The following is a 25,403-nucleotide window of genomic DNA, read 5'->3' on the forward strand; positions in this document are numbered from 1 at the left end:
ACTCAATATATTCAAGGATAGATTATTTTCTGATGTACAATAATGGCAGATACAGGGTAGAGAAATGTGATATAGGAGTAACGGATCTATCGGACCGTAGTCCAGTATATGTAACTTTGTCTGACAGATGAGAAAAAAGCAACTCTCTGGACACTGAATTTGAATGTACTGAAAGGATGGAGGAGGAGGAAATGATAAAGGAAATCCAGACATATATAGAGGAAAATGACAACGATGAGGTGTCCCCACCTGTGTTGTGGGATACGTGTAAAGCCGTGTTGAGAGGAAAAATAATTGCCAAATCAGCATATAAAAAAAAAACAGAAGAAACTCAATACCCTACAATCAGATTTAAAAAGGTTAGAAAGAGAACATATAGACAAATTGGATGAGAAGATGAATCATGAACTTAAAAAGAAAAAAAAGAAATAAATGATATCCATGCACAGGAGATTCAAAAACAATTAATGTTCATGAAACAAAGGTATAATGAAGCTGGAAGTAAATCTGCAAAACTGCTGGCTTATATGTTGAAAAAGCAGCAAGCAAACAATAGTATTTACAAAATAAGGGATTCCCATACTAAATCAACAATATATAAGACAGAGGATATCCATAATTGCTTTGAAACATATTACAAAAGATTATATGCCCAACCAATGGTTAATAACAAAGTCCAGATGGATTTACTTCTGGAGTCTTTAAATTTACAAAGAGTAACAGAGGAACAGAACATGGCCCTGACCGCAGAAATTACAGCAGAGGAAATAAACACAGCAATTTCAAAACTAAAGGCTAACAAGTCCCCGGGCACGGATGGGTACACCTCAGAATGGTACAAATCACTCAGGGAATCATTGATCCCTTTGCTACGGAATGCATTTAACTGGGTGCTGAAGGAGGGAGAAATTCCATATTCATGGAGGGAGGCCATCATCTCTGTAATTCCAAAGGAAGGAAAGGATAAGTTGTAATGTTCTAGCTATAGACCTGTAAGTGTCCTTAATCAAGATTATAGATTGTTTACTGCTATTCTAGCCAGACGTATAGAAAACATTCTGCCAGAAATAATTCATTTAGATCAGACAGGTTTTATAAGACAGAGACGGGCACAAGACAACATCAGACGCACACTGCATGTAATGCAACATATAATTGAAAAACGGGTAGAAGCAATAGTGTTGGGATTGGATGCAGAAAAGGCTTTTGACTCTGTTAGATGGGACTTTTTATATAGGGTGTTGGAGGTTTAATTTCCATGAGACTTTTATCAAGACCATTCAAGCTTTATATAATAAACCAACGGCTAGGATCAAGATTAATGGGAGTCTCTCAAATTCTATCACACTAGAATGTGGATATTGACAGGGTTGTTCAGCGGGTCCTCTTCTCTTCACCATTTTTTTGGAGCCTCTGAGACAATGGATAAAACAAAATTAAAATATAAAAGGTATAGACATGGAGCGGGGAGTACAGAAGATAGCGGTATTCGCAGACAATGTCCTGATATACCTATCAAGACCTACTACATCCTTCCCTGCACTTATGTCAACTCTTACAGATTATGGTCAACTATCTGGCTATAAATTAAATGTACAAAAAACACAGGTTTTTACTTTTAATTATAGGCCAGCCGCCAGACCAAACCATTGGAGAAAGATATGGAATTGATGGGAATTGAAATCAATGAAGTATCTAGGAGTAAATCTACCACAAGACTTATGTCAACTAAAATCCATCAATTATGATCTGTTACTCTCTGGCATAAAATCTGATATTGGAAGATGGAGTTTAATTCCCTTTATGAGCATTACCTCAAGAGTTGAGGTGATTAAAATGAATATACTTCCAAGGTTACTGTATCTGTTTCAGACTCTGCCAGTGGAGGTAACAGACAAAGATTTCATGGAATGGGATAAAATGATTTCGAGATATATTTGGCAAGGAAAGAGACCGAGGACCAGATATAGAACTTTGCAGTTACCCAAAATTAAGGGAGGGTTAGCTCTCCCTTGTTTGAAGAGCTATTATCAAGCCGCACAAATAAAAATACTGTTGAATCTGGGCAATCCCTCCTACTCAGCAAGATGGAAAGAAATTGAAGATAGTACAACAGATGGCGTTCCTATACAGGCTATAATAGGTGATAGAAAGCACCTTAGAGAGGAGATAGAACAGATAAGAGGTTTAAAACTTAGGAAAGGGGACCTACAATATACTGGGAGCTCCTAAAGAAGAAGGAAATCAAAAGCCTTCAAGAATTAAAGGATCAATATGGCTTAACCAATCAGGACTTTTATAGATACTTGCAACTGAGACATTATTTAGAGCAAACAATAAGAAGGGTGAATCCAGATGGGTTGGAGTTAGGAATTATTAAAATGTTTACCTCGGCATATGAATCAGATTCGGGTAGGAAGTTAATTTCGAAATTATATACGGGAGTGGAAAACCTAAACGGAAATGATACATTATATGTAGAAGAGAAGTGGGTGAAAGAGGCAAATATTGTGTTATCAGTGGACGAATGGGAAGAGATTAATGAGCAACAGTGGAAAACAACTTGCTCCTTATCTTGGAGAGAATATGGATGGAAAAATATTACAAGATATTTTATAACACCAGCCCAGAAAAAATATCAAGATACAAGGTGTTGGAGATTATGCGGAGCGAATAAAGCTGATCACTTTCATGTTTTTTGGGGTTGCCCCTTAATTAGCCTTTACTGGCAGGAGCTAAAGAAACGTATGGACAAAATATTGAGGGTAGAATTTCCACTTACATTTGAGGTATTATACTTGGGGAAAATAAACATAGGACTTAGAAGCTTTGGAGACAAATATATGTTTAGGATAATGTTAATTGCAAGTAAAAAAGCTATTACCAAAAAATGGCTAAAGACAGAGATACCTAAGGTTGAGGATTGGGTTGATGTAATACACAATATATATGAGGGAGAAGTTGACTTTCTCTTCCAGATTGGAACTGGATAAATTTAATAGAATCTGGGAAAATTGGATTGAATATATATTGCCAATTAGGTCAGACTTTATATGATAGAGTGCGCAAATCGTAGAACCCCTTGGTTCATCACTACAGATTTTGAAATGTTCTTTACTTGCTACACTGGTAACATATTTAGAATCTCTACTCTGACAGAAGTAAAAATGTACTGTACGAGGTGTGGTATAGGTTAGATGAAGGTAAACGGGCAGGCCCGGCCCGTGGCATAGGTGGTATACACTAATTTAATAAATAGCTAGATTTAACGTCAGTTACTCCCACCTTAAATTCATTAGGGAAAGTTGCAAAGACTATTCAGGTGTTTGGGGAATTACCAACAACATAATTTTGAGAAATACACTTTTTCTTTCAAGTGTGCTGTACGAACCAAAACTGTGGTTGGTAGTTCTATTTGCATCGTTGTTAAGCAAAAACCTTGGTTGTTAATTCTATGAAACCAACGATTCTATCAAGAAAAAATAGTTCCTTCTTGTTTTATACCATACAATTAGCACCAATTTTGGTCATTTTTGTCATTACATTATTTAAGAAAACTACATAAAACCATAACTCAGTCAAATTAATCTCCCTAGCTCTGTCTTGCTTTTTAAAATGTTGCGGTCTCGCAGTGTAGACATTGCGTTTTTCCGAGACACTCTGAAACCAGGTTTGAATGCCTGTTAGCTTTATGATAGGTTCACCGTCACTTATCACCTAGCCAATATTAAAATTCTGGGTTTTAGGTCAGAATGGTCTCACAGCATGCTTGTTATCCCGGCTAGCTAGCTAATTATTTAATTGTATTCAAAACAGCGGTTACTACAAACTGAATCGTTCACAAAGATATGGATGAAAATGCGTCCCGTAGCCATGAGTTGAATACGGAACGCATTTTCTACTGTCCAAATAAAGGATGATTCCGTATTTTGCGGGATGGTTGGCATCCCTAAATGAAGCCAGTTACTAGAACCGTGATTCAACGTTGCCATCTATCGTGAAATTGGACATTGAAAAGGGGAGGGGACGTAACAACAATTCAAAATTGAAGAAGAATATTGCTGTTTTAACTGCTTTAGATGGTGGATTTTGTAGCGCATTGATTTTAGAACTGTTAAAAAGCCAAGGTGTCCCTTTACTGAGAAATAATGCCCACCCTTGGACCAATCAGAATCGAGTATTCAGCCAAGCCATTGTCTAAGTCTACTTAGCCAACGTTAGCCCTGCTTGTAATAGTCAATTAAATTCTTTTCCTTTTCCATACCATTTTGTAATTAATAGTTGTAATCCTTTGCATTTTCATTATTGATTAGTCATATGTATATGTGGAATTGGCTGCGATGCAAGCGGCACCAGCTAAAATCTTGCCTAGGGCACCAAATTGGTCAGGGCCAGCTCTGTACATGGGTAAAAAAAGAGAGAGAACCGAGAATATTATTCACTGTGCTTTTTTCATTTTCTTTTTCTTTACTTAATTTAAATGACTGATTGAAAGTTTATGGATGGATATATAAATGTAAGGGTAAAAATGGAGGGATGTATGGATATACAGATATGTCTATGCGTTGAGGTACAGTGCGCTCCAGAATTATTGACACCCTTGATAAATATGCACAAGAAATGCTTTAAAAATGTTAAACTAAAAAATAGCTAGTTATTGACATAAGGTTCATTTTCCAACATGTGTAAACTAGTGTGCTTGATTAATGATTCATTGGAATCAACCAAAGTCTTAAATATTTTAAATTAAAAAAAATATTTCCCAAAAAAAACAGGTTCCAGAATTATTGGCACCCCTGATTTAATACTTTGTGAAAACACCCCTGGCAAAGATGACAGCCATGAGTCTTTTCCTATAATTTGTGATAAGGTTAGAGAACACATTTGGAGGGATTTTTGACCATGTAGAACTTTTCAGAATCATTGATATCTTTGAGTTTGCACCTTCAGTTCAGTCTACAGGGTTTTGATGGAATTTAAGTCTGGAGACTGAGATGGCCATTGGAAGACATGGATGTTGATTTCACTTAGGCATTTCTGTTTAGTTTTTGATTTATGCTACTGGACAATCTACCTATGACCAGGTCCTAGCTTCTTAGCAGAGACAACCAAATTTTCTGCCAGAATTTCCTGGTACTTTGTAAAATAGTGCCCCGGGACCACTGCCAGCAAAACATCTCCAAAATATCAATGACCCACCTCCATATTTGACAGTAGGTATGAGGTGCTTCTCCTGTGTACATTCCTCTTTTGCCGCCAAACATGTCGACGGTGTGTATGGCCAAAACGTTCCAATTGTGGTCTCATCTGACAATAGCACTCTCTTCCAGTCATAATTCCAATGAGGTTTGCCAAGCTCCAGATTCTTGCTTTTGTTTATTGTGCTCAGTATGGGCTGTCTTCATGCCACCCTTCCAAAGAGTTAGTTGTTATGGAGGTGCCATTTTATGTTTTTTTCTTTTACTTGTTGACCGCAAGAAACAATCTCTGCAATTTTTAAACAGTGATATTTGGGTTATTAATGGCCTCCATCACCATCTTCCTCACCGTCCGTGGGGACAGCATGCACTTGCTTCCTCTTTCTGGCAAATTTGCAACCATTCCATTTGTTTTACACCTTTTTATTATTGCACTTACAATGTTATTGTATGTTTAACCTCTTGTCTTTTTTTTTGTACCCATTACCAGACTTGTGACAGTAAATTACCATCAGTCTCCTCTGAATTGACAGTTATTTGGCTTTTCCCATGCTGATGGATGACAAAGGGATTTTGTATGCATGTTGCCTCATTTTAAACGAGACAAAGTTTTTAAAAAATGATACCATGTCATTCTACAGTCAATATCTGGGACTAAATATTGAATAAATATACAACCTTACCATTGGTTTTACGCGTAGAGATGTCCCTTTTGAGGCTGAGTTTGCATATATTGTCTTGGATAATCCGTTTGTGAAATATACACACATTTGTGATGCCTGGGTACCTTCCAAAATAGATGTGCGTAACACCACACCTGTTGTTTATGGCATTGTCGCCCTTTTTAGTACAGTTTGGCTTGATTGACAATTAATTTATTCAGTAGGTGAGAGTATAAACTTTCTAACGATGTATAACATGTCTGATTTTGCTTTTGGCGAAAGCGTTTTATCAGGCAGCGTAACCGAAAATTTTCTTATCATCGCTGCACCTAACGAAACGTTGTCAATGATATTTCGGAATTTATTGGAAAATACTATTATTATTGAGAACTTATGGGCATAGCTAAGCCATATGTTTGCTGATAGACCATCTGACATCGTTTTCTGGAGCAAAACAGAAGCGATAGGATTGTATCATTGATTTACTGTCTCTGTCTCTACTGAACACAGATAAAATTTATCATTGCCATGTAGTATTACTGCTCAAAATATGTTATATACGTTATTTTTGAAATTGAGTGTCTTTACATGTTAGTGGTATTATATCATGTGGATATTTCACACTACACTGTACATAATTATTATGCAAGTCCATATTCTAATGAAATAGCATCTCCAAGAGCATTTTTGTCAACTGAAAACCATACTAACCTCATTATTCACTCAGCGTAAACATTTTCAGGTGACATAATTGCTTTATTGAGAGAGGGTGTGGCTTAAAGTGAGGAATGCCTTTCAGTTCAGATGTGCATAATTATTAGGCAGCTTTTTGCTGCTGGGAAAATGGGGCGAAAAAGAGACCTAACAGATGATGAAATGGCAAAAATAGTTAACTGGCTTTCAGAGGGATACAAAACAATTGAAATTGCAAAGATGTTGAGTCGTGATCACTGCACAACCAGGAACCCTTTGGCCTCACGTGCCATCATCTTCAAGAACTGCAACCTTCCTGGACTCTGCAGAAGCACAAGGTGCAAAGTGCTTTGCATGATTGGCAAGGTCAGAAAGGCAGAAAACCAGCCTCCCTTAAATAATAAACACAAGCAAAAGCGTCAAGAATGGGGAAAACATTACATGAAGACAGATTTTTCAAAGTGTTGTGGACGGATGAGATGAGTGACACTGGATGGACCTGATGGGTGGGCCCATGGCTGGATTGCTGACCGACATCGCACACCAGTTCGACTGAAACGCCAGCAAGGTGGGGGAGGGATAATGATATGGGCTGGTATTATCGACAGTGAATTGGTTGGACCATTTCGAGTGGAAGATGGATTGAAAATGAACTCTAAAAACACCAGTTTCTGGAGGCCACCTTCCTCAAGCAGTGGTACCAGAAGAAGCCAGCATCATTCAAAAGGTCCATGATACTGATGCAAGACAATGCTCCATCCCATGCATCCCAGTACACCAGTGATTGGCTAGCCAGCAAAGAGTTCAAAGATGGTAAAATGATGACTTGGCCCCCTTGCTGACCTGGTTTGAACCCAATTGAAAACCTGTGGGCCCAACTAAAGAGGGAGATTTACAGCCAAGGAAAGCAGTACAGATCCCTGAACAGCCTGTGGGCATCTCTCTTGGCTGCTTCAGCTAAAATTGGGCGAGATCTCATTAAAAAACTGGCAGAATCTGTGGATATGAGACTAATACAAGTGTTAGAAAAGAAAGGTGGCTATATTGGCAAATAAACATATTTCCAAGAGTAAAAATGATTTTGTTTGCTGTTAAACTACTGAATTTGTTGCTTTATTTCATAATTATTATTTTTAATCATGTAAAAATACTTTTTTGTTGTTTGTTTATGAAATAAATTGAAAAAAACATAATGTATTTCCCAGTTGCATAATATGTGACAGGTGCTGGTGTTTTGGTCCTCAAGTAGGGCAAGGTCATTTTTCAGTTTTTTACAGATTATGAAAGTGCAGATTATAAACTTTTAAATGATGTGTCATACATTGAATCTGAAAATAGTTGAAGAAGCTATGTTTATTTGAATGTTGGTACTCCTAAAATCAAGTAGCAGAGAAAATCCCCTTGAAAGATCTTGAACTTTTCACACTTCTCACAGGGAGATAATGGGTGGGAACAATAGCTAGTTAACTCCACCCCAACCACTAGAGTACCTGTCAATCCTTGCCCATTTAGGGGTTACCCTATTTAAAGCTTTATAACTCCAGATGTGAACACCACAGAAACTAGAAAAATGTCTTAAATGAAGCAAGACATTTGTACCATTTATAATACTAGCTTAGTTTACTTTATATTCATAATTCTGTAAGAAATAAAGTGCCACAAATGCAATGGTCAAGGCAAAAAGTCTAAAATGAATTTGCTCCTTTTTTAGTTTGCAATGAAATACTGGGAGATTGCAGGATAAAGTATACATGTCCTGGATCAAAAACTTCTTGACCACAAGTTCATAAAATCTAAGGGTGGTTATGTAGAACTACTAAAGATCTATGAAGCAAAAACTAAGCAGTGTACCCAGCATCTCCAAATCTACCCAAAATGTCTAAATTATTAACACTGGTCTAAAATAGCTAAGGGTCCAGAAACAAATCCAAAATCTCTCCAAAAAGGAATATAATGCTTTTTGTCCATTGTAAAGCATATGAGGCCCTTATGAAAGTTTAAGATGAAACATAGATATAATTTAAACATAATGCAAAAATATAGTCACACAATGCTGCACAGTACCTAAATGTGTAATAATGAACTCTTGTATGTATTTCTATACTCTGTACACTCCTATGTTTTCTTGTATGGGAATGGGACGATATGAAAACAATTTTCAGCCGTCCACCAGGTTTTGGCAATGTTTCAACACTCTCCTCATCACTGTTGTATGCGTCACAAAAACTATTACGCCGAGCACCCACCCACCGCACGCGTAGCGTAAGCGGCGCGTAAGCAGCACGGCGAAGCAGCACGGCGCGGCGCGTAGCGTGTCTCCACTGGTTCCGTTTGTGTCGCGCAAAGGCTTGCTTAACACTCTGGGGTTTAAGGGTAAAATGAGGCACACTGGTGATTGTGCGATGCTCTGACATTTGTGTAAATTTAATCAACTTTATATACAGTGATTCCAAAGTGTTTCCTATCTTTGTGTTCAGCACAAACTCAGCTACAACAATATGGCAGCAGTAGGTAGGTCATAATAATGTGTGGATTGTAAACTGCTCTAAAAACACACAAACTGTAAACAGTAGTTTTGAACATGCACAGGAATGTTGTAATAAAACACACTAAACAATTGTGAATAAGATTTTTGGTCACGGAAATGTGTTATTCAAGGTCTTGGGTATCAAAAGATGACAAAATATTTTAGCAAATCCAATAAGAAATATAAAATAAATTGCTAAAAGTTAGTGTTGTGACTACTATTTTTCAACTCCAGGTGCGAATGGGAGGGCAAATGGCCTTTCTGTAATGAATATGCATTGGGTAGGAATACCTGCCAGCTAAGTAGGCTATTCACACCTGGCCGCATGCCTCCCCACCACTAAGACAAAGACTCAGTGAGCCATTTAGAAGACAGAAACAAAGACAACTTTTGATTTTAGAACATTTATTGAAGTAAACTGCTTGGAAGATGAGATGAGACTGGTGTACTCTTGCAACGTCTGCCTGGCCTCTTAGCTAGTGGTGAACTAGGCCGTGTTTCCTGATCAACATCTCTGCAAATATAATAAAAACAAAATTGTTAGGAAATGTGAAATCAAATCAAACTTTATTTATATAGCACATTTCCTTCAACAGGTGAAAATTAAATCTGCTTTACAAAAAAGGGACAAACCACTAACTAATGAAAACAAAATTTATGAAATGTGACATCATATACAAACAAAGAACCAAACAAACACAACCAGACGCAGAGAGGTAGCCTATAATTTTGAGAAGCAATGGTTAGAATCATTCATAGTGTGGGAACTTACAAACGGGCATTAGTGAATATTTCTACAAACACACAGATAATGTAATACAGCACATTTACAAATAATGCAAGCTATCAACGAAAAATCATTAGCTTAACTAAATAAACACTAATATTCCAACTAAACTACACGCAACTCATCAATAACAATCTCAATCTGAACTAGGCTAGGTCTGTTTAGCGAAGTGGTTATTTTATTGCTATTTCCCGAACTTACTTAGAGAATGCTAATACCGATTGTGCAAGGACATCAGTTTTAGAATCCTAGCCACGCCACTACACGCCAGGCATGAGCTATTTATTACGAATATGATCGAAAAACATACAGTCTATAGCCTATAATTTTGAGATGCAATAGTTAGAATCGTTCGTAGTGTGGGAATTTACAAACGCGCACATTGCTGAATATTCCTACAAACACACAGATACGTTGCAATACAGCACACATATTTACCAATATGATCATAAGAAATATACTTACGCATGAAGTTGATCCTCAAATGGATCAGTTCGCTGTTCGAAATGACACCGCTCTTCATCAGTGTCGGCTTCCGGGCGGACCATTTTCCAAAATTAAACGAAATATTCACCTCAAAAGAAGTGAATTAGGCGACACTCTGTGACATTCTATCCCGCTTTGACTTGGCATTTCTCACATGGATCTCGCATCGCCCCTCCTTTAGTCTCCTTCTATGGAGAGTAATTAAAATGTTGTTAACATGTGAATGCGATTTGGGCGGACTTCCTGCTGAGCAAAATCCACATAGTAATGAGCAAAGTTTAGCGAAGCATACATGATCTAATTCATCAAATTTGGAACATTTAAAACAATTTATATTATTTGCCAATGGGCGCATTGGAAAGTCGCGATTCTAAGGTTTCTGTCAATGTTTTTGTTGCGTCTGTATGATAACAGCACGTGAAGTTAATCATCCAAATAGAAACGAAAGTTAATTTCATCTTGTCAAGCTCCGCCGGCGGAGCTCTCGACCCCAAAGGGTTAAAGCTCTATATTCATAGTAGCTCTCGCAGTCTGCAGTGGGATTACATCGTGTATTTCACGTTTGTTCACGACAGTTGATTATGGGTTAAGTGAATACTTTGGTGAGAGACCTTTTTCAGTTTGTTAATTTGGTAATATTTCGTTAACTCGTGTAAATACGTGAGAAAGTAAACGCTTTCAAGAATTACAATAAGCTTAAATCGCAACGTAGCCTGCATAATAATAAATCTCAAACTGTATTCATTTATTTGCTTGGTTAACAAGCGTGCCAATTTCATGAAGAATATGTAATGATCATAATAATAATAAATAATCCGTAATCAACCATTGGGAATTCCCGTGTTGTCTTGTCATTCATGTGAAAACATTTATAGGATCAGATTTAGTAAAATCAGCTAACCATGAAAAATATAGCGTAACAGTTTAATCTTGAAGGGATATGAACACCACAACGCCATGAACACCGGAAGCTTTGAAGTACAAGTGCAATAAAGGCTTGCTTACAACTTCATTTATAAAATAGGTGCATTTTCATCGGCAAGACCACTAAATAATCTTATTTTTTTTAAAGCTCTGTGGATTATCTGATTTTTATTAACAAGTCCTTTTTGAAAGCACGGCGAACGAAGACATCGGAGAAGTCAAATAGGCTGAGCAATGGTTGGTTAAAAACTACCTTCCAACACTCGAGCTAACGAACCGCTGCTCGGTGCATTCACTTCTACGTCATTCAATAGGCTACGTCTTTCTGTGGTGTATTTTCAAATTTACCCCACCCCCTCCGCAAAATAAGATAGCGAAACTAAGTTTGCCTTTTCCCCAGGTTCCAGTTTTTTTTTTTTTTTTTTTTTTTTTCTGCAAGGACAATACAAAAACGAAAAGGCTTGTATTTTTTTAGCTGCTTATAAAATATCTGGGAGGTAACTAGGGACACACCCCCAGTAATATAAGGATGAAATATAAATCAGAGCATGTATACCTAGCATTTTAGAGCATATTTCTGTGTATAAACAGGCCATCGCGACGCACGACAAGCCGGAAAAAATAGAACAGAAGCGAAAAACTACGCTTCGGTTCGCTTGTGTCGCGCGAGCTTCGCAGCCGGTAAGCGACGCGTTCGCATCTGGTGGAGACGACATCGCCTGCTGCCGTTGTAATAACAGTACTTCAACTACGCTTCAGTTATGCGCGTAGTGCGCTCGCGGTCGATACGCGTGCGGTGGGTGCCCGGCTTTACACTACTAACTAACGCTTACATTACAGTGTGAAATATCCACATTACATAATACCACTAACCTATTTAAAGACACTCAATTTCTAAAATAACGTATATAACCAAAATATTTTGAGCAGTAATACTTACATAGCAATGATGAAATCTTATCTATGTTCAGTAGATGGAGACAGAGACAGTAAATCAATGACGATCAAAGTTATATCCGCTTCTGTTTTGCTCCAGAAAACGATGTCAGATAGGTCTATCAGCAAACATATGGCTTAGCTATGCCCAGAAGTCCTCAATAATAATGGTATTTTCCAAGGAATTACGAAAAATCGTTGACAACGTTTCGTTAGGTGCAACGTCTTTTAATGCTACCATATATAGAGCGAATGCCATGGTAAGAAAATGTTACGCTAACCTATAAAACGCTAGTACAGTGTAGAGAAATACATACAAGAGTTCATTATTACACATTTAGGTACTGTACAGCATTGTGTGACAATATTTTTGAATTATTTTTAAATCTGATATCAATGTTTCATCTTAAACCTTCATAAGGGGCTCATTTATATGCTTTACAATGGACAAAAAGCATTATGTTCCTTTTGCAATGCATAGTTTAGACATTTTGGATAGATTTGGAGAAGCTGGGTTACATTACATTACATTACATTATAGGCATTTAGCAGACGCTCTTATCCAGAGCGACGTACAACAAGTGCATAGGTTTCAAGATGTAGAGGCGCAAAAGAAACACTAGAGTGAAGTAAGGATCGTAGTGCCAGAAGTGACCACATCGATCAGGACTCCAACCCTGTAGAGTAAGCTTGTTCAGCAGCAAGAATCCTACCAAGTACAAAGTACAAACTAGCACTGGAATCACACCTAATCATACAAAAACAATCCTACCAGATACACTAACATAATCAAATTATCCTAGCTAGGTACAATGAGCTGAACTATAGGCTAGGGAGGGGTGGGGAGAGGTGCAGCCTGAAGAGATGAGTCTTCAGTCTGCGTTTGAAAGTGGTGAGATTCTCTGCTGTTCTGACCATCACGGGGAGGTCATTCCACCAGCGAGGGGCCAGGACAGACAGCAGACGGGAGCGGGAAGTGCAGACGCGAAGAGGGGGAGGTGCCAAGCGTCCAGAGGTGGCAGAACGGAGAGGTCTGGCTGGTGTGTAGGGTCTGATGATCCTCTGAATGTACCCTGGTGCTGACCCCTTAGCTGCCTGGTATGCAAGCACCAAGGACTTAAATTTGATGCGAGCCATAACAGGCAGCCAGTGGAGGTCAGTGAGCAGGGGGGTGACATGGGAATGTCTGGGGAGGTTGTAGACCAGACGCGCTGCAGCATTCTGGATGAGCTGCAGGGGTCTGATGGCGGATGCTGGCAGACCAGCCAGTAGCGAGTTGCAGTAGTCCAAGCGGGACAGGACCATCGCTTGAACCAGGAGCTGGGTTGCGTAGGTGGTGAGGAAGGGGCGGATTCTCCGGATGTTGTACAGGAAGAACCTGCACGTTCGACTCACCGCCGTGATGTTCTGGGAGAGGGACAGTCTGTTGTCCATCACCACTCCAAGGTTTTTTGCGGTGGGTGATGATGACACCACAGTGTCCCCCAGGGAAATAGAAAAGTCAAGAAGGTTAGAGGATGGAGCAGGGATGAAGATCATCTCCGTCTTGCCTGGGTTCAGCTTAAGATGGTGGTTATCCATCCAGCTCTGGATGTCCCTCAGGCAGGCAGAGATGCGAGCAGAGACCTGAGTGTCAGAGGGCGGGAAGGAGAGAAAGAGTTGGGTGTCATCGGCATAACAATGATAGGAAAACCCATGGGCAGAGATTACAGGACCAAGAGATTGGGTGTACAGGGAGAATAGGAGGGGACCAAGGACAGAGCCCTGGGGAACTCCTGTGGCAAGGGGGCGAGGTGCTGATACTGCACCAGCCCAGGCGACTTGGAAGGAGCGACCGGAGAGGTAGGACTCAATCCAGTCAAGTGCTGTGCCACAGATCCCCATAGCTGCCAGGGAGGAAAGGAGGATGGGATGGTTGACGGTGTCAGAGGCGGCAGAAAGGTCTAGGAGGATCAGGACAGATGAATGGGAGGCTGCTTGTGCGGCGTGAAGCGACTCATTGACCGAGAGGAGTGCGGTCTCTGTCGAGTGGCCAGGTCTGAAGCCAGACTGGTAGGGGTCTAGGAGGTTGTTCAGGGAGAGAAAAGAGGAGAGTTGATTAGAAGCAGCTCGTTCAATTGTTTTGGATAGGAAAGGGAGAAGGGAGACAGGACGGTAGTTCTGGATGACAGAGGGGTCCAGAGTGGGCTTTTTCAGCAGTGGGGTGACGTGGGCCAGCTTGAAAGAGGAGGGGAAACGTCCAGAAGACAAGGAGGAGTTCACGAGGGAGGTGACATATGGGAGGATGTCAGGTGTGATGGTCTGGAGGAGAGAGGAAGGGATGGGGTCAAGAGCACAGGTGGTAGGGCGGTGGGAGAGTAGGAGCTGGGAAACATCAGAGTCAGTGAGGGGAGAGAAAGTGGAGAAACAAGGGGAGGGAACAGAGCTGGGGGAGTGGGGAAGGGTGGTGGTGGACGTGAAGGAGCTGCGGATGTCTGCAATTTTCTCATCGAAGAAAACTGCAAAGTCATCTGCAGCGAGGGAGGACTGAGGTGGGGAAGGAGTGCTGAGGAGAGAGGAGAAAATGGAGAACAGCTGATGAGGGTTAGAGGCAGATTTATGGATTTTTGTTTGATAATAATTAATTTTGGCAGAGGTTACAGCGGTAGAAAATGTAGCTAGTAGAGACTGGTAGGCAGACAGGTCGGATTGAGCCATGGATTTCCTCCACTTCCTCTCCGCTGCACGTAGGCTGGCCCGGTTGGTTCGGAGGGGGTCAGACATCCACGGACTGGGAGGGGACGAGCGTGCCTGCCTGGAGACTAGAGGACAGAGAGAGTCAAGTGCTGAGGAGAGCGAGGAAGACAGAGTGGAGGATGCAGAGTCAGTGGGAAGGTTGGAGAAGGATTCAAGAGTGGGGAGTGAAGCAGTGACACTGGAAGCGAGAGAGGAGGGAGAGAGGGAGCGGAGATTCCGGCGGACCATGACAGTAGGAGTGGATGGAGGGGAGGGAGGGAGGGGAGTAAGAGGGAGGGAGAAGGAAATGAAGTGGTGGTCAGACTGGTGCAGAGGGGTCACTGTGGGATTGGAAGAGGAGCAATTCCTCAGGATAACCAGGTCTAGGAGATTGCCAGCTTTGTGTGTTGGTGGGGAGTGCATTAGGGAGAGATCGAATGAGTGAAGTAGAGGCAGGAAGGCTGCGGAGTGGGAGGCATCAAGGTGGATGTTGAAGTCTCCCAGGAGGATCAGTGGGGTGCCATCCTCTGGGAAGGAGCTCAGCAGGGTGTCGAGCTCATCAAGGAAGTTTCCCAGGGGCCCTGGAGGGCGATAGATAACTACAATATACAAGTTAACAGGATAGGTGATTGAGACAGAGTGGTATTCAAAGGTAGAGATGGAGAGGTGAGAGAGGGGGAGAACAGAGAATTTCCAGGAGGGAGAGATCAGCAAACCTGTGCCCCCACCACGGCCAGATGGGCGGGGGTGTGAGAGAAGGAGAAGGAGGAGGAGAGGGCTGCAGGGGTTGTAGTGTTGCCTGGTGTGATCCAGGTCTCAGTGAGGGCAAGGAAATGTAAAGAGAGGAGGGACGCGTAGGCTGAAATGAAGTCAGCCTTCCGCGTAGCAGACTGGCAGTTCCATAGCCCTCCTGCGACCGTGAAGTTGTCACAGGGGGTCAATGAGGGATAGCGAAGGTTGGAGGGGTTCCGTCGCCGCGGGGGGCCTCGCCTGCAGAAGCGAGTTCTGAAGGGGAGAGAACAGGTTGGGATGGGATGGGCACATAGCATAGCAGTGAGGACAGGGAGTAGAGAGAGGAAGGGTGATGGTAGAAGGATAGGGATACAATGACACAAACTGGGAGGGAGCGACGCTAGCGTCGCTCCAAGCCAGACTACAAGCCCTAATTAGCAAATGAAAAGCAGCTGGTGACCAAGCAATTGCCCCACAAACCAGCAGCTAACTAGCTCCACACAATGCCTGCTTGATGCAGTCAGTTAAGAGCAAATGAGGCTAATAAGGTACTACACTTTAAACTACACTTCACAAACAAACACCAAAACTAATGCTGGGCAACTACAAAACAGGTAGAAGTCTAATCTAGCTACACTAATGGCAAAAAACAGATACTTAGCCCGCTCTAGGAGAACTTCTGCGGGTTCTGCACAGCTGAATCCTGATTGCACTTTCACTGCTTAGTTTTTGCTTCATACATCTATAGTAGTTCTACATATCCACCCTTAGATTTTATGGACTTGTAGTCAAGAAGTTTTTGATCCAGCATATGTATAGTTTAACCTGCTGTATATATGCAATCTCTCAGTATTTCATTTCAAACTAAAAAATGTGCAAATTCGTTTTTGATTTTTTGTCTAGATAATTGCATTTGTGGCACTTTATTTCTTCCAAAATTATGAATATAAACTAATCTGCATCAGTATTGTAAATTGTACAAATGTCTTGCTTCATTTAAGCCATTTTTCAAGTCTCTGTGATGTTCACATCTGGAGTTATAAAGCTTTAAATAGGGTACCCCCTAAATGGGCAAGGATTGGCAAGATTTGGCTTGTGCGCTAAGGGGTTAAGTTATGTACTGTTGACTACTCAGCAATTAAATATTTAGCATCTTTCATTTATATTTTGTGTAACTGTAAAGTTTTTGTCAGCATTTAAAAAAACATCTATAATGATGAGCCTTGTGTTCTACAAACAAAGGGGGGATGGTTAGATAGTGTTAACTAGCCAAGCATAAAAATTAAGGTATGATTTTACCCAAAAATCCAACATACCTGACACAAAATAACAACCGCAAATCCACGTTTCGGTGCCTGGATTCCAGTTGTTTCTGCGAATTGCAGCGATCCATTTGCTTCTCTTTTCTTTAGTTTTCGGCAGTCTGTAAAAAGATAGCTCTGATTTCTTGTTGAGTGTCCATGGACCACTGGTTCTTTGGTAAGTTGTAAGGATCACTGTCGAGTCCAACTGCCTTTAATTTAAGCAGATAATTGTTTGTTTTACTCCTGGTTTCGCGGTTTCCTCTACTAAAGACAGCCATGTCGCAGCGTGTTTTGCCACTCAGTTCGACTGAGGTGGCATATTCCGGTGGGAAAGTGTATAAAGCATACCCTCTATAGTTTTACCTTGTATATATGCAATCTCTCAGTATTTCAATCTTATCTAAAAAAGTGCAAATTCATTTTAGATTTTTTGTCTAGACAACTGCATTTATGACACTTTATTTCTTTGAAAATTATGAATATAAACTAATCTGGGTTAGTATTGTAAATTGTACAAATGTCTTGCTTCATTTAAGCCATTTTTCAAGTCTCTGTGGTGTTCACGTCTGGAGTTATAATGCTTTAAATAGGGTACCCCCTAAATGGGCAAGGATTGGCAAGATTTGGCTTGTGCGCTAAAGGGTTAACCTGGTCTTGTTTTCTTTCTTTTTGGCTGGATCGCAACAGTGGGGCCAGCCCTACAAATGTGAATGTCTGTGACTGAGTGACTGACTGAGTGATGAAGTTACACCATTGGTCGGCCGGATCACGTGTGTCATGGCAACCAAATAAACAGCCCGAGTACAGCATTTTCTCCTCAGGCAGAGTGACAAACAGGGCAGAGGATAGGATTACGTTACCGGCGAACAAGAAAAAAGGTAGATTTAACTAGCTAACGTTAAGTTAGATAGATTTTACAGTTTAAATAAATATTCGCAATGTATTCTCTATTGATGTTCATGGCCAACTAATTATTATGAATATGAATAATATATCGTGAAATAATGTTCCAGCTAACGTTAGCTAGTTAACGTAAACATATTTGCAACTATATATGAAATAGGCGAAATATCACTAACAACCTGTACCTATTTATGTAGGAAAAAATGTCCTTGTTATCCTCCAGTGGTTATTTTTTCAGTACTTTTCCACTTACCAATTTTTTTCAGTGCCAGCAAATAAGTCAGAGGTGGCCCAGCGCTAGCTTTTGGTTGCTAAGGGGACCTGTATCGACCACCCCATATAAATGAATGGAACTTGCCATCAGTTTGTTAGCATACTGTATAAGTATCCTGTCTTGCATATTTGAGGTTAATATGAGAAAGGGTGGTCGCTATCGGCACGTCCAGGAATCCATACATATTCACAGTTGTAACCCAAGTCGCAGGACGCAAAATAGCCATTAGGAAAGCAGTTTGAAATTATGAAGTAACGTCTGCGCCATTGGGTTTAATGGGTCACAGTGAGATAATTCCAAGCGTGTTGCTTGTCTTAAAGTTGATATAGTAAATAAGGCTGTATTAATATAACTAAATATGTATGTATGAAGTTGGTTTTTCACATTTACACAGTTTATTATGTGTATTTTTACAGGACTTACATTTTAATAGGTAACAATGCCCAGTTATCTCTAATAAATGACAAAGTAAATAATCTAGTGGTTCAGGTGGTCGATACACGTCCCGCCCCTCGGATGGTCGATAATGTGCTCTCGCTCTAACGTTACTTTTGATAGAGAGGGAAAGAAATGCCTTCTAGTTGTAAAATATGTAACGTTAGTGGTGGCTACTACAATATTTTAATGTTCTTACTGGTTGCGTGATCAACTATTTGTGATGTGAGAGAATTATCTAACGTTACTCATTCTCAAATGTAACCTTATTAGACAAGTACACAGGCAGGAGTAGTGGAGGTGAGTGGAGCAGGAGAGCAGAGTGAAGCAGGAGAGAGGGCAGAAAGAGATGAGTGGAGAGGAGAGTGAAGGAGGACAGGAGAGAGGAGAGAAAAGGAAGACTAAGCACAGGCTATCAGGCTGGGACCCTAAATGGGTAGACAAGACAAGGTTCCACCCATGGCTCTCAGCCAGGCTGCAAACTTTGCCACTGAGGCTAATATACAGTGCCCTCTGTAAGTAGTGGGTCAAAGAGGCATTATGTATGAATAAATAGATGTCAATAAATATGTTCTAATGTTTGTTTTGCAGTCAAGTGTCATTTTATTTCATATTTTTAAATGACCTATTGATATTCACTCTAACGCCGGCGGAACGTGTGCACCACCCAGGTACAACAAAACCCTTTCCCCCGCTGCTGAAAAAAAAACCAGCCCGTCAGGCTCCAACAACCATGCCACGTTCAAAGTCACTTAAATCACCTTTCTTCCCCTTTCTGATGCTTGGTTTGAACTTCAGCAGATCGTCTTGACCATGTCTGCATGCCTAAATGCATTGAGTTGCTGCCACGTGATTAGATATTTGCGTTAACGTGCAGTTGAACAGGCGTACCTAGTAAAGTGGCCGGTGAGTGTATATCTGTGTATCGTCCGCATTGCAGTGGAACTCTACGCCATGTGCCCGGATAATATTGCTAAGTGGTTGCATATATAGTGAGAAAAGTACTGGTCCTAGCACTGATCCTTGTGGATTACCGTAATTCATCGAGTAGCTAGACTCTTATTCTTTTGATTCAACAAATTGTTTCCTGTCTCATAAGTATGATCTAAACCATGCATACAAATTCCTAATTGACACATGTTGCTTGGCCCTTATTAATTACTACTTGCAGTTATATTGATTATCTCCACCAGGCAGAGTCTGGAGGGAATCATGCGTTTGGTCACATGTGTTTGTGCATCTGTGTGTGTGTTTGTGCGTCTGTGTGTTTATGTCTCTGTCAGCAGCTAATCTCGCATACTACTGGGCTGACATCAGGCCAAGGACCTGAATTCTCAAATATTTTGCAAATCAGTCAACGACAAGTATTTTATTTTAATTAATTTCCATCATTGTCCATTGAAATACATTGAGTGCTAACTCCTCACTCCTCCTAACCGGCGGGGTAGGGGCTGCAAGTGATCAAAAACTGCTTCCAAACAGACAAACACGCTTGGAGGAGATCTGCACTCTACTGAGTGCACTCTTCTAGTTATTACTTTTACAGCGAGACTATATAAAATGAGCTATGTCAGGTTTAAGACATTGCACAAGACTATGCCAGCAGCTGCGCCCTCGCATAAAGACCATCTATCAAGCTGATGCATTGCTTTTTCTTTTCAATTCCAATGGAAATCTCTTGACTTGGAGCAACTTAGTCTATAGGAAACACATGGGACTGAGAACATTATGTAAGGAAACTTCCTGGTTTTTCTGAGGTTTTTTCTGTTGCTCTTGTTTTGCTCTGTAATACTGGCTCTGAGAGACAACTGGTTTAGACTAATTGCAATCAGCTGTTTTAATTGACCAGTGCTGTGATGAGTAAAAGTAAACCAGAAAACCCCCTCACCCTCTCTATTGCTGGCAGGACATTGAGTCTCTGATGTCAGAGGGAAACAAATCACGCACAGTGGCTGCCACCAACATGAATGAGGAGAGCAGCCGCTCCCACGCTGTCTTCATCATCATCCTGACGCACAAACTGAAGGATCTCCTGTCGGGGGTAAGTAAAGCTCACCAGCTACATGCTGGAATGTGCATGCTCAGACCCTGTCATACTGGATTATCTGTGGGAATCTGATAATACCATGGATAGAACCAATCACAACTTCAGGTTGTATTTTAATCATACAAATTTCATCTGCGAAAGGCAATACATGTGGCCTAACAAGACTGTGGATTGGTAACCTGTTCAATGTGATTTGTCATTTTTAGATTTTAAACTTGCAATTATGAATTTATGTCAGTCCCTTATTGAAGTTGTTAAGTTATAAGTCTGATAGTTTAAAGCCTGACTTGCACCTGCCAGTCAATGGCTTCACACCCCCTTCCCTTTAAAGGGAACCCCGCCTGTTAAGACTTGTATGGTTTAATATGTTGTAAATGCCCTCCACTATGGAAATATGTTGTGAAAACCACACAAGGTTTAAGTTATTTAAAAAAAACTCAGCTTTTAATAGAAATTTTGACCTATGAAGGTCGCCATTGTTTTAGATACACTTTGGGTAGATGATGTAAAATGGTTGCACTGGAGGTTAACTTGGTTGTTTTGTCCAGCAGTTGCGATTATTAATAGTGAAAAATATCAATACAAAGCCACCAAATTTGTGTGTGATGTGATACAGAGGATAACTGTGGAGAGGGTGGATTCAGTAAATATCTAGAAATAGATATAATATAGAAAGCGCAGCTCATTACAACAGGCTACTTTTCCATCTCTGTTGGCATAGGTTAGCAGTTGCTGCACAGACACTATCTCTTGTCTTATGCCCTATTCTTGTCTCCTCCGATCTTCATCGTTTTGATTTATTTGATGAGGGTTGTCCCCGGTGCTTTCCTCCTGAGTCATGTCCCGATCTGGCTTGAATTGAAAAGATTGAACAGAAGACATTTTCAGTGCTGCTCAATGGACAAGAGCAATGGACTGAGACCCATGCAACCATTTGACATCGCTGCCCAGAGTGCATTGCGACGGTAATAACAATGGCGACCTACAAGTTGAAGGATTTAAGATTTCTTAAAAATATATATATATATAGTTGAAGGCATTTACACCATATTAAGGCCTATATGTCTTAACTGGCGGGGTTCTTGAAAGCAAATGTTCAATTCAAAAGCGATAAAACTTCTTAGGAGCTAGTTCAAGTTTTTCTCATTGCATGGCTATATTTTAGTCCAGCGTGTCATATTATGCTTAGAGTGTCACACATCACAGATCTATCATTAAATAATACCTTCCGACAGGTCAGCCAAACGGACTGTCAGCCATCATTTTATCACCGCGTTCCTGTCCCGCCCCACCCCCTCCTGCTGTCTCCTAACCCTCATGGCCTAACTGGGCACAGAGTCCCCATGTGAATAATGCATTAGCAGGCTCATGATGCCCCCACTCTATCAGGGCTTGAATCATCCGACTCACACTAAGCTATTTTTTGCCTGATTTTCTGAGCTTAATCGAGCCATTTCGATGGAGGCTCACAAATCTGTCCTTGGCCAAACTTCTGAAAACACCTGGGATTTGAGAGCATGGGTGTGATTACTTCCCTCTCATTCACACACAAGATTAAATACAATTTTGACTCAATCCTTTTAGACCAAACTGACTCCCCTGTTCACCCATCTAAGGCATGACAGGCCAAGAACATGCAATGTTTAGTTAATGTACATCAGGGAGTCAGCAGTTGATATGGTTTATTGGCTGCGACCTACCGCAGTCAATGTGGACAGGCCGACAGAGACTGTGACTGTGTTAAGACTGCAGTGCCTCACATCGTGTTCTTTTATATTACTTGCACCATCTTCCTCTTCCCCTTCCTTCTGTCTGTTTTCCATTCTTTTTGTCTTCACTTCTTTCCATCTCCTTTCTCATACCTGCTTTTGTACTGACATGTAGCTGTATGTGCAGTTGTAGGAATATAAAAGATTTGTAGGAAAATAAGAGGGCCCAGTGAAGCCAGCCTAGCGACTGTCTATCTAAAGCACCCCTTCCATTCTCCTGCTCTGATACAAAGGCTACACAAAAATAGGGGATTCTTTGGCTGACAATACGCACAATGGCCATTGTTCCTGTTCAGTGCTGGAAAATTTCTGTTTTCCCTAATTTATTTGTATACATTATACAAATAATTGTATACATACTGACTTTTCATTTGACAGTAGGAAGCAATGAAGTTCCACTAAAGATAAGCATGGATAAGCTTTGGACTGTTTTTCCTGTGTGCGGCGGTATTGGCTGTACAGACTGTAGTGTACAGTCATGCCAACTCTTCCTTACTGCAGACAAGTGGGGAGAAGGTGAGCAAGCTGAGCCTGGTGGACCTGGCAGGGAGCGAGCGGGCAGCCAAGACTGGCGCAGCAGGCGAGAGACTGAAAGAGGGCAGCAACATAAACAAGTCAGTGAGCATGGACATGTCTCCTCCTTGGACTCTTCCTTATATGCTGGTTATACACAATGTACTTACATATGGGTTATATACACACTGCCCTCATATACCTCTTACACCCGCTTATGCATACCACTTAAACACACAGTACAATCACATAACGACTGTATGTACTCCATGCTCCAGTGTGTATACCTTTGAATCCGTAGACCTCTGATGCACACTCATATGTCCTGTGACAATACTTGTGTGACTGTATATTTCAGCGTGGCAGTATATATGTGTATTTCAGAATGGCAATATGCATGTGTATTTCAGTGTGACAATCCGTGTGTGTATTTTGGAAGTGCATACATTTGAGGCCAAGAGTTTACATACACCTAGGCTACAGACATTCAAACTCAATTTTTCACAATTCCACACATTTCATGTTACCAGACATTTCCTGTGTTAAGTCAATTAGGGTACCTACTTTCTTTCCATAAGAGGTAATTTCAAAATTATAGCTAAGAGACAGATTTATTTCAGCTTTTATGTATGTAGGATACGTAGTGTTTAGATTTTAGCCTTAGAGAGGGAAACAGTGAATAAGAATGTGGCCTGGCCTCCCCATCACAAGGCAAATGTGATTGGGGCAATTTTAAATTCCACTGATACCCTAATCTAGGCTGACAATCTATGGGTCTCAACTCCTCAGAAGAGACAAACCATATGACACAGGACACCATATCGGGGGTTGGAGACCCTGCATGCCTAACACATCTCATTGCTTTTAGTTTGAATGCAATCTTTAGGTAGGCCAGTCCTTGCCATAAATGAGTCTGACCCCCCTTCCCTTCTCTCCTAAACCTTAACTCGGCATCACCCAATCAGGGCAAACAAGCCATGCTGGGTAAGGTATTTAAGATGGCTACAGGAAAAAGTTTGTGTTAATTTGGTTTCGGAGCCTGAAGAAGAAATTTCCCTCTTTTTATTTTGGTGGTGGTTCCTTGGTTGTGTGCTTATAGCTGGTTTCCTTTCATCGTGTAGTGCTTATACTGGAAGTGGGTGATACTTTGGCAAGGTCTGGCTTATCCATTTCTCTCTGTCTCACTTTTCTGGCATTTCATAATCAATTTTTTGTTGTATATCTTCTGTTTTGTAATTTAGAAGTAGTGAGCCTGCATTCAATAAATACGGAGTTTCGCAGCGCCACCATTGTCGCTCTGGTCGTTCATTTAACACAAACCCCCTCCCTGCAGTCTCATCTACAACTACACCCCCCCACCCATTACATAATGGACAATATTGTCTATCTTGGCATTCATAAAATATTCTTTCACCACTAAAATATTGTATTCTGTCATAGCAACAAGATAAACCCAACAGTAGCCATAAGATATGCCAATACAGCAGTGAAAACGAAATAAACCACTGAATAACTAAATAAACAAGAAAAAGGTTTTTAAAATGATACCATGTCATTCTACAGTCAATATTCGGGGACTAATATTGAATAAATATACAACTTTACCATTGGTTTTACGTGCAGAGATGTCCCTTCTGAGACTGAGTGGTCATATATTGTCTTGGACAATCCGTTTGGGAAATATACGCGCATTTGTGATGCCTGGGTACCTTCCAAAATAGCTGTGCGTAATACCACACGTTGTTTACGGCGTTGTCTCCCTTTTTAGTACAGTCTGGCTTGATTGACAATTAATTTATTCAGTAGGTGAGAGTATAAACTTTCTAATATGTCTAATTTTGCTTTTGGAATAGCGTTTTATCGGTCAGCGTAACCAAAAATGTTCTTATCATCGCATGCACTTACGGTTTCACTCTGTGGTAGCAGTAAAAGATGCTGCATCTAACGAAGCGTGGTCAGCGATTTTTCGTAATTTCTTGGAAAATACAATTATTATTGAGGACTTCTGGGCATAGCTAAGCCATATGTTTGCTGATAGACCGAGCTGACATCGTTTCCTGGAGCAAAACAGAAGCGAATACAACAGTATCATTGATTTCCTGTCTCTGTCACCATCTACTGAACTTGGATAAGATTTCATCATTGCTATGTAAGTATTACTGCTCAAAATATTTCGGTTATATACGTTATTTTTGAAATTGAGTGTCTGTAAATAGGTTTGTGGTATTATATAATGTGGATATTTCACACTGTAATGTAAGCGTTAGTTAGTAATGTAATAGTTTTTGTGAAGCATGCAACAGTGGTGACGTGAGAGTTGGAACATTGCCAAAATGTGGTGGACGGTTGAAAATTGTTTTTATGTCGTCCCATCCCCATACAAGAAAACATACGAGAGTACAGAGTATAGAAATACATACAAGGGTTAATTATTACACATTCAGGTACTGTACCGCATTGTGTGACTATTTTTGCATTATTTTTTTTATCTGATAGCA

General features: G+C 40.6%; 1 protein-coding gene across 5 annotated transcripts in view; it reads left to right on the forward strand.

The window, feature by feature from the left end:
• Nucleotides 1–25,403, forward strand: part of kif13bb (kinesin family member 13Bb) — a 217,059-nt gene that overhangs the window by 63,425 nt on the left and 128,231 nt on the right. For all 5 annotated transcript variants that reach the window (XM_064341045.1, XM_064341047.1, XM_064341044.1 and 2 more), the window contains exons 9-10: nt 20,483–20,617; nt 22,894–23,006. In XM_064341045.1, the coding sequence (XP_064197115.1) occupies nt 20,483–20,617; nt 22,894–23,006 (248 nt within the window). The remainder of the gene's footprint in view (nt 1–20,482; nt 20,618–22,893; nt 23,007–25,403) is intronic.

Source organism: Anguilla rostrata, chromosome 6 (assembly GCF_018555375.3).
Source record: "Anguilla rostrata isolate EN2019 chromosome 6, ASM1855537v3, whole genome shotgun sequence".
In the NCBI taxonomy this organism is placed as follows: domain Eukaryota; kingdom Metazoa; phylum Chordata; class Actinopteri; order Anguilliformes; family Anguillidae; genus Anguilla; species Anguilla rostrata.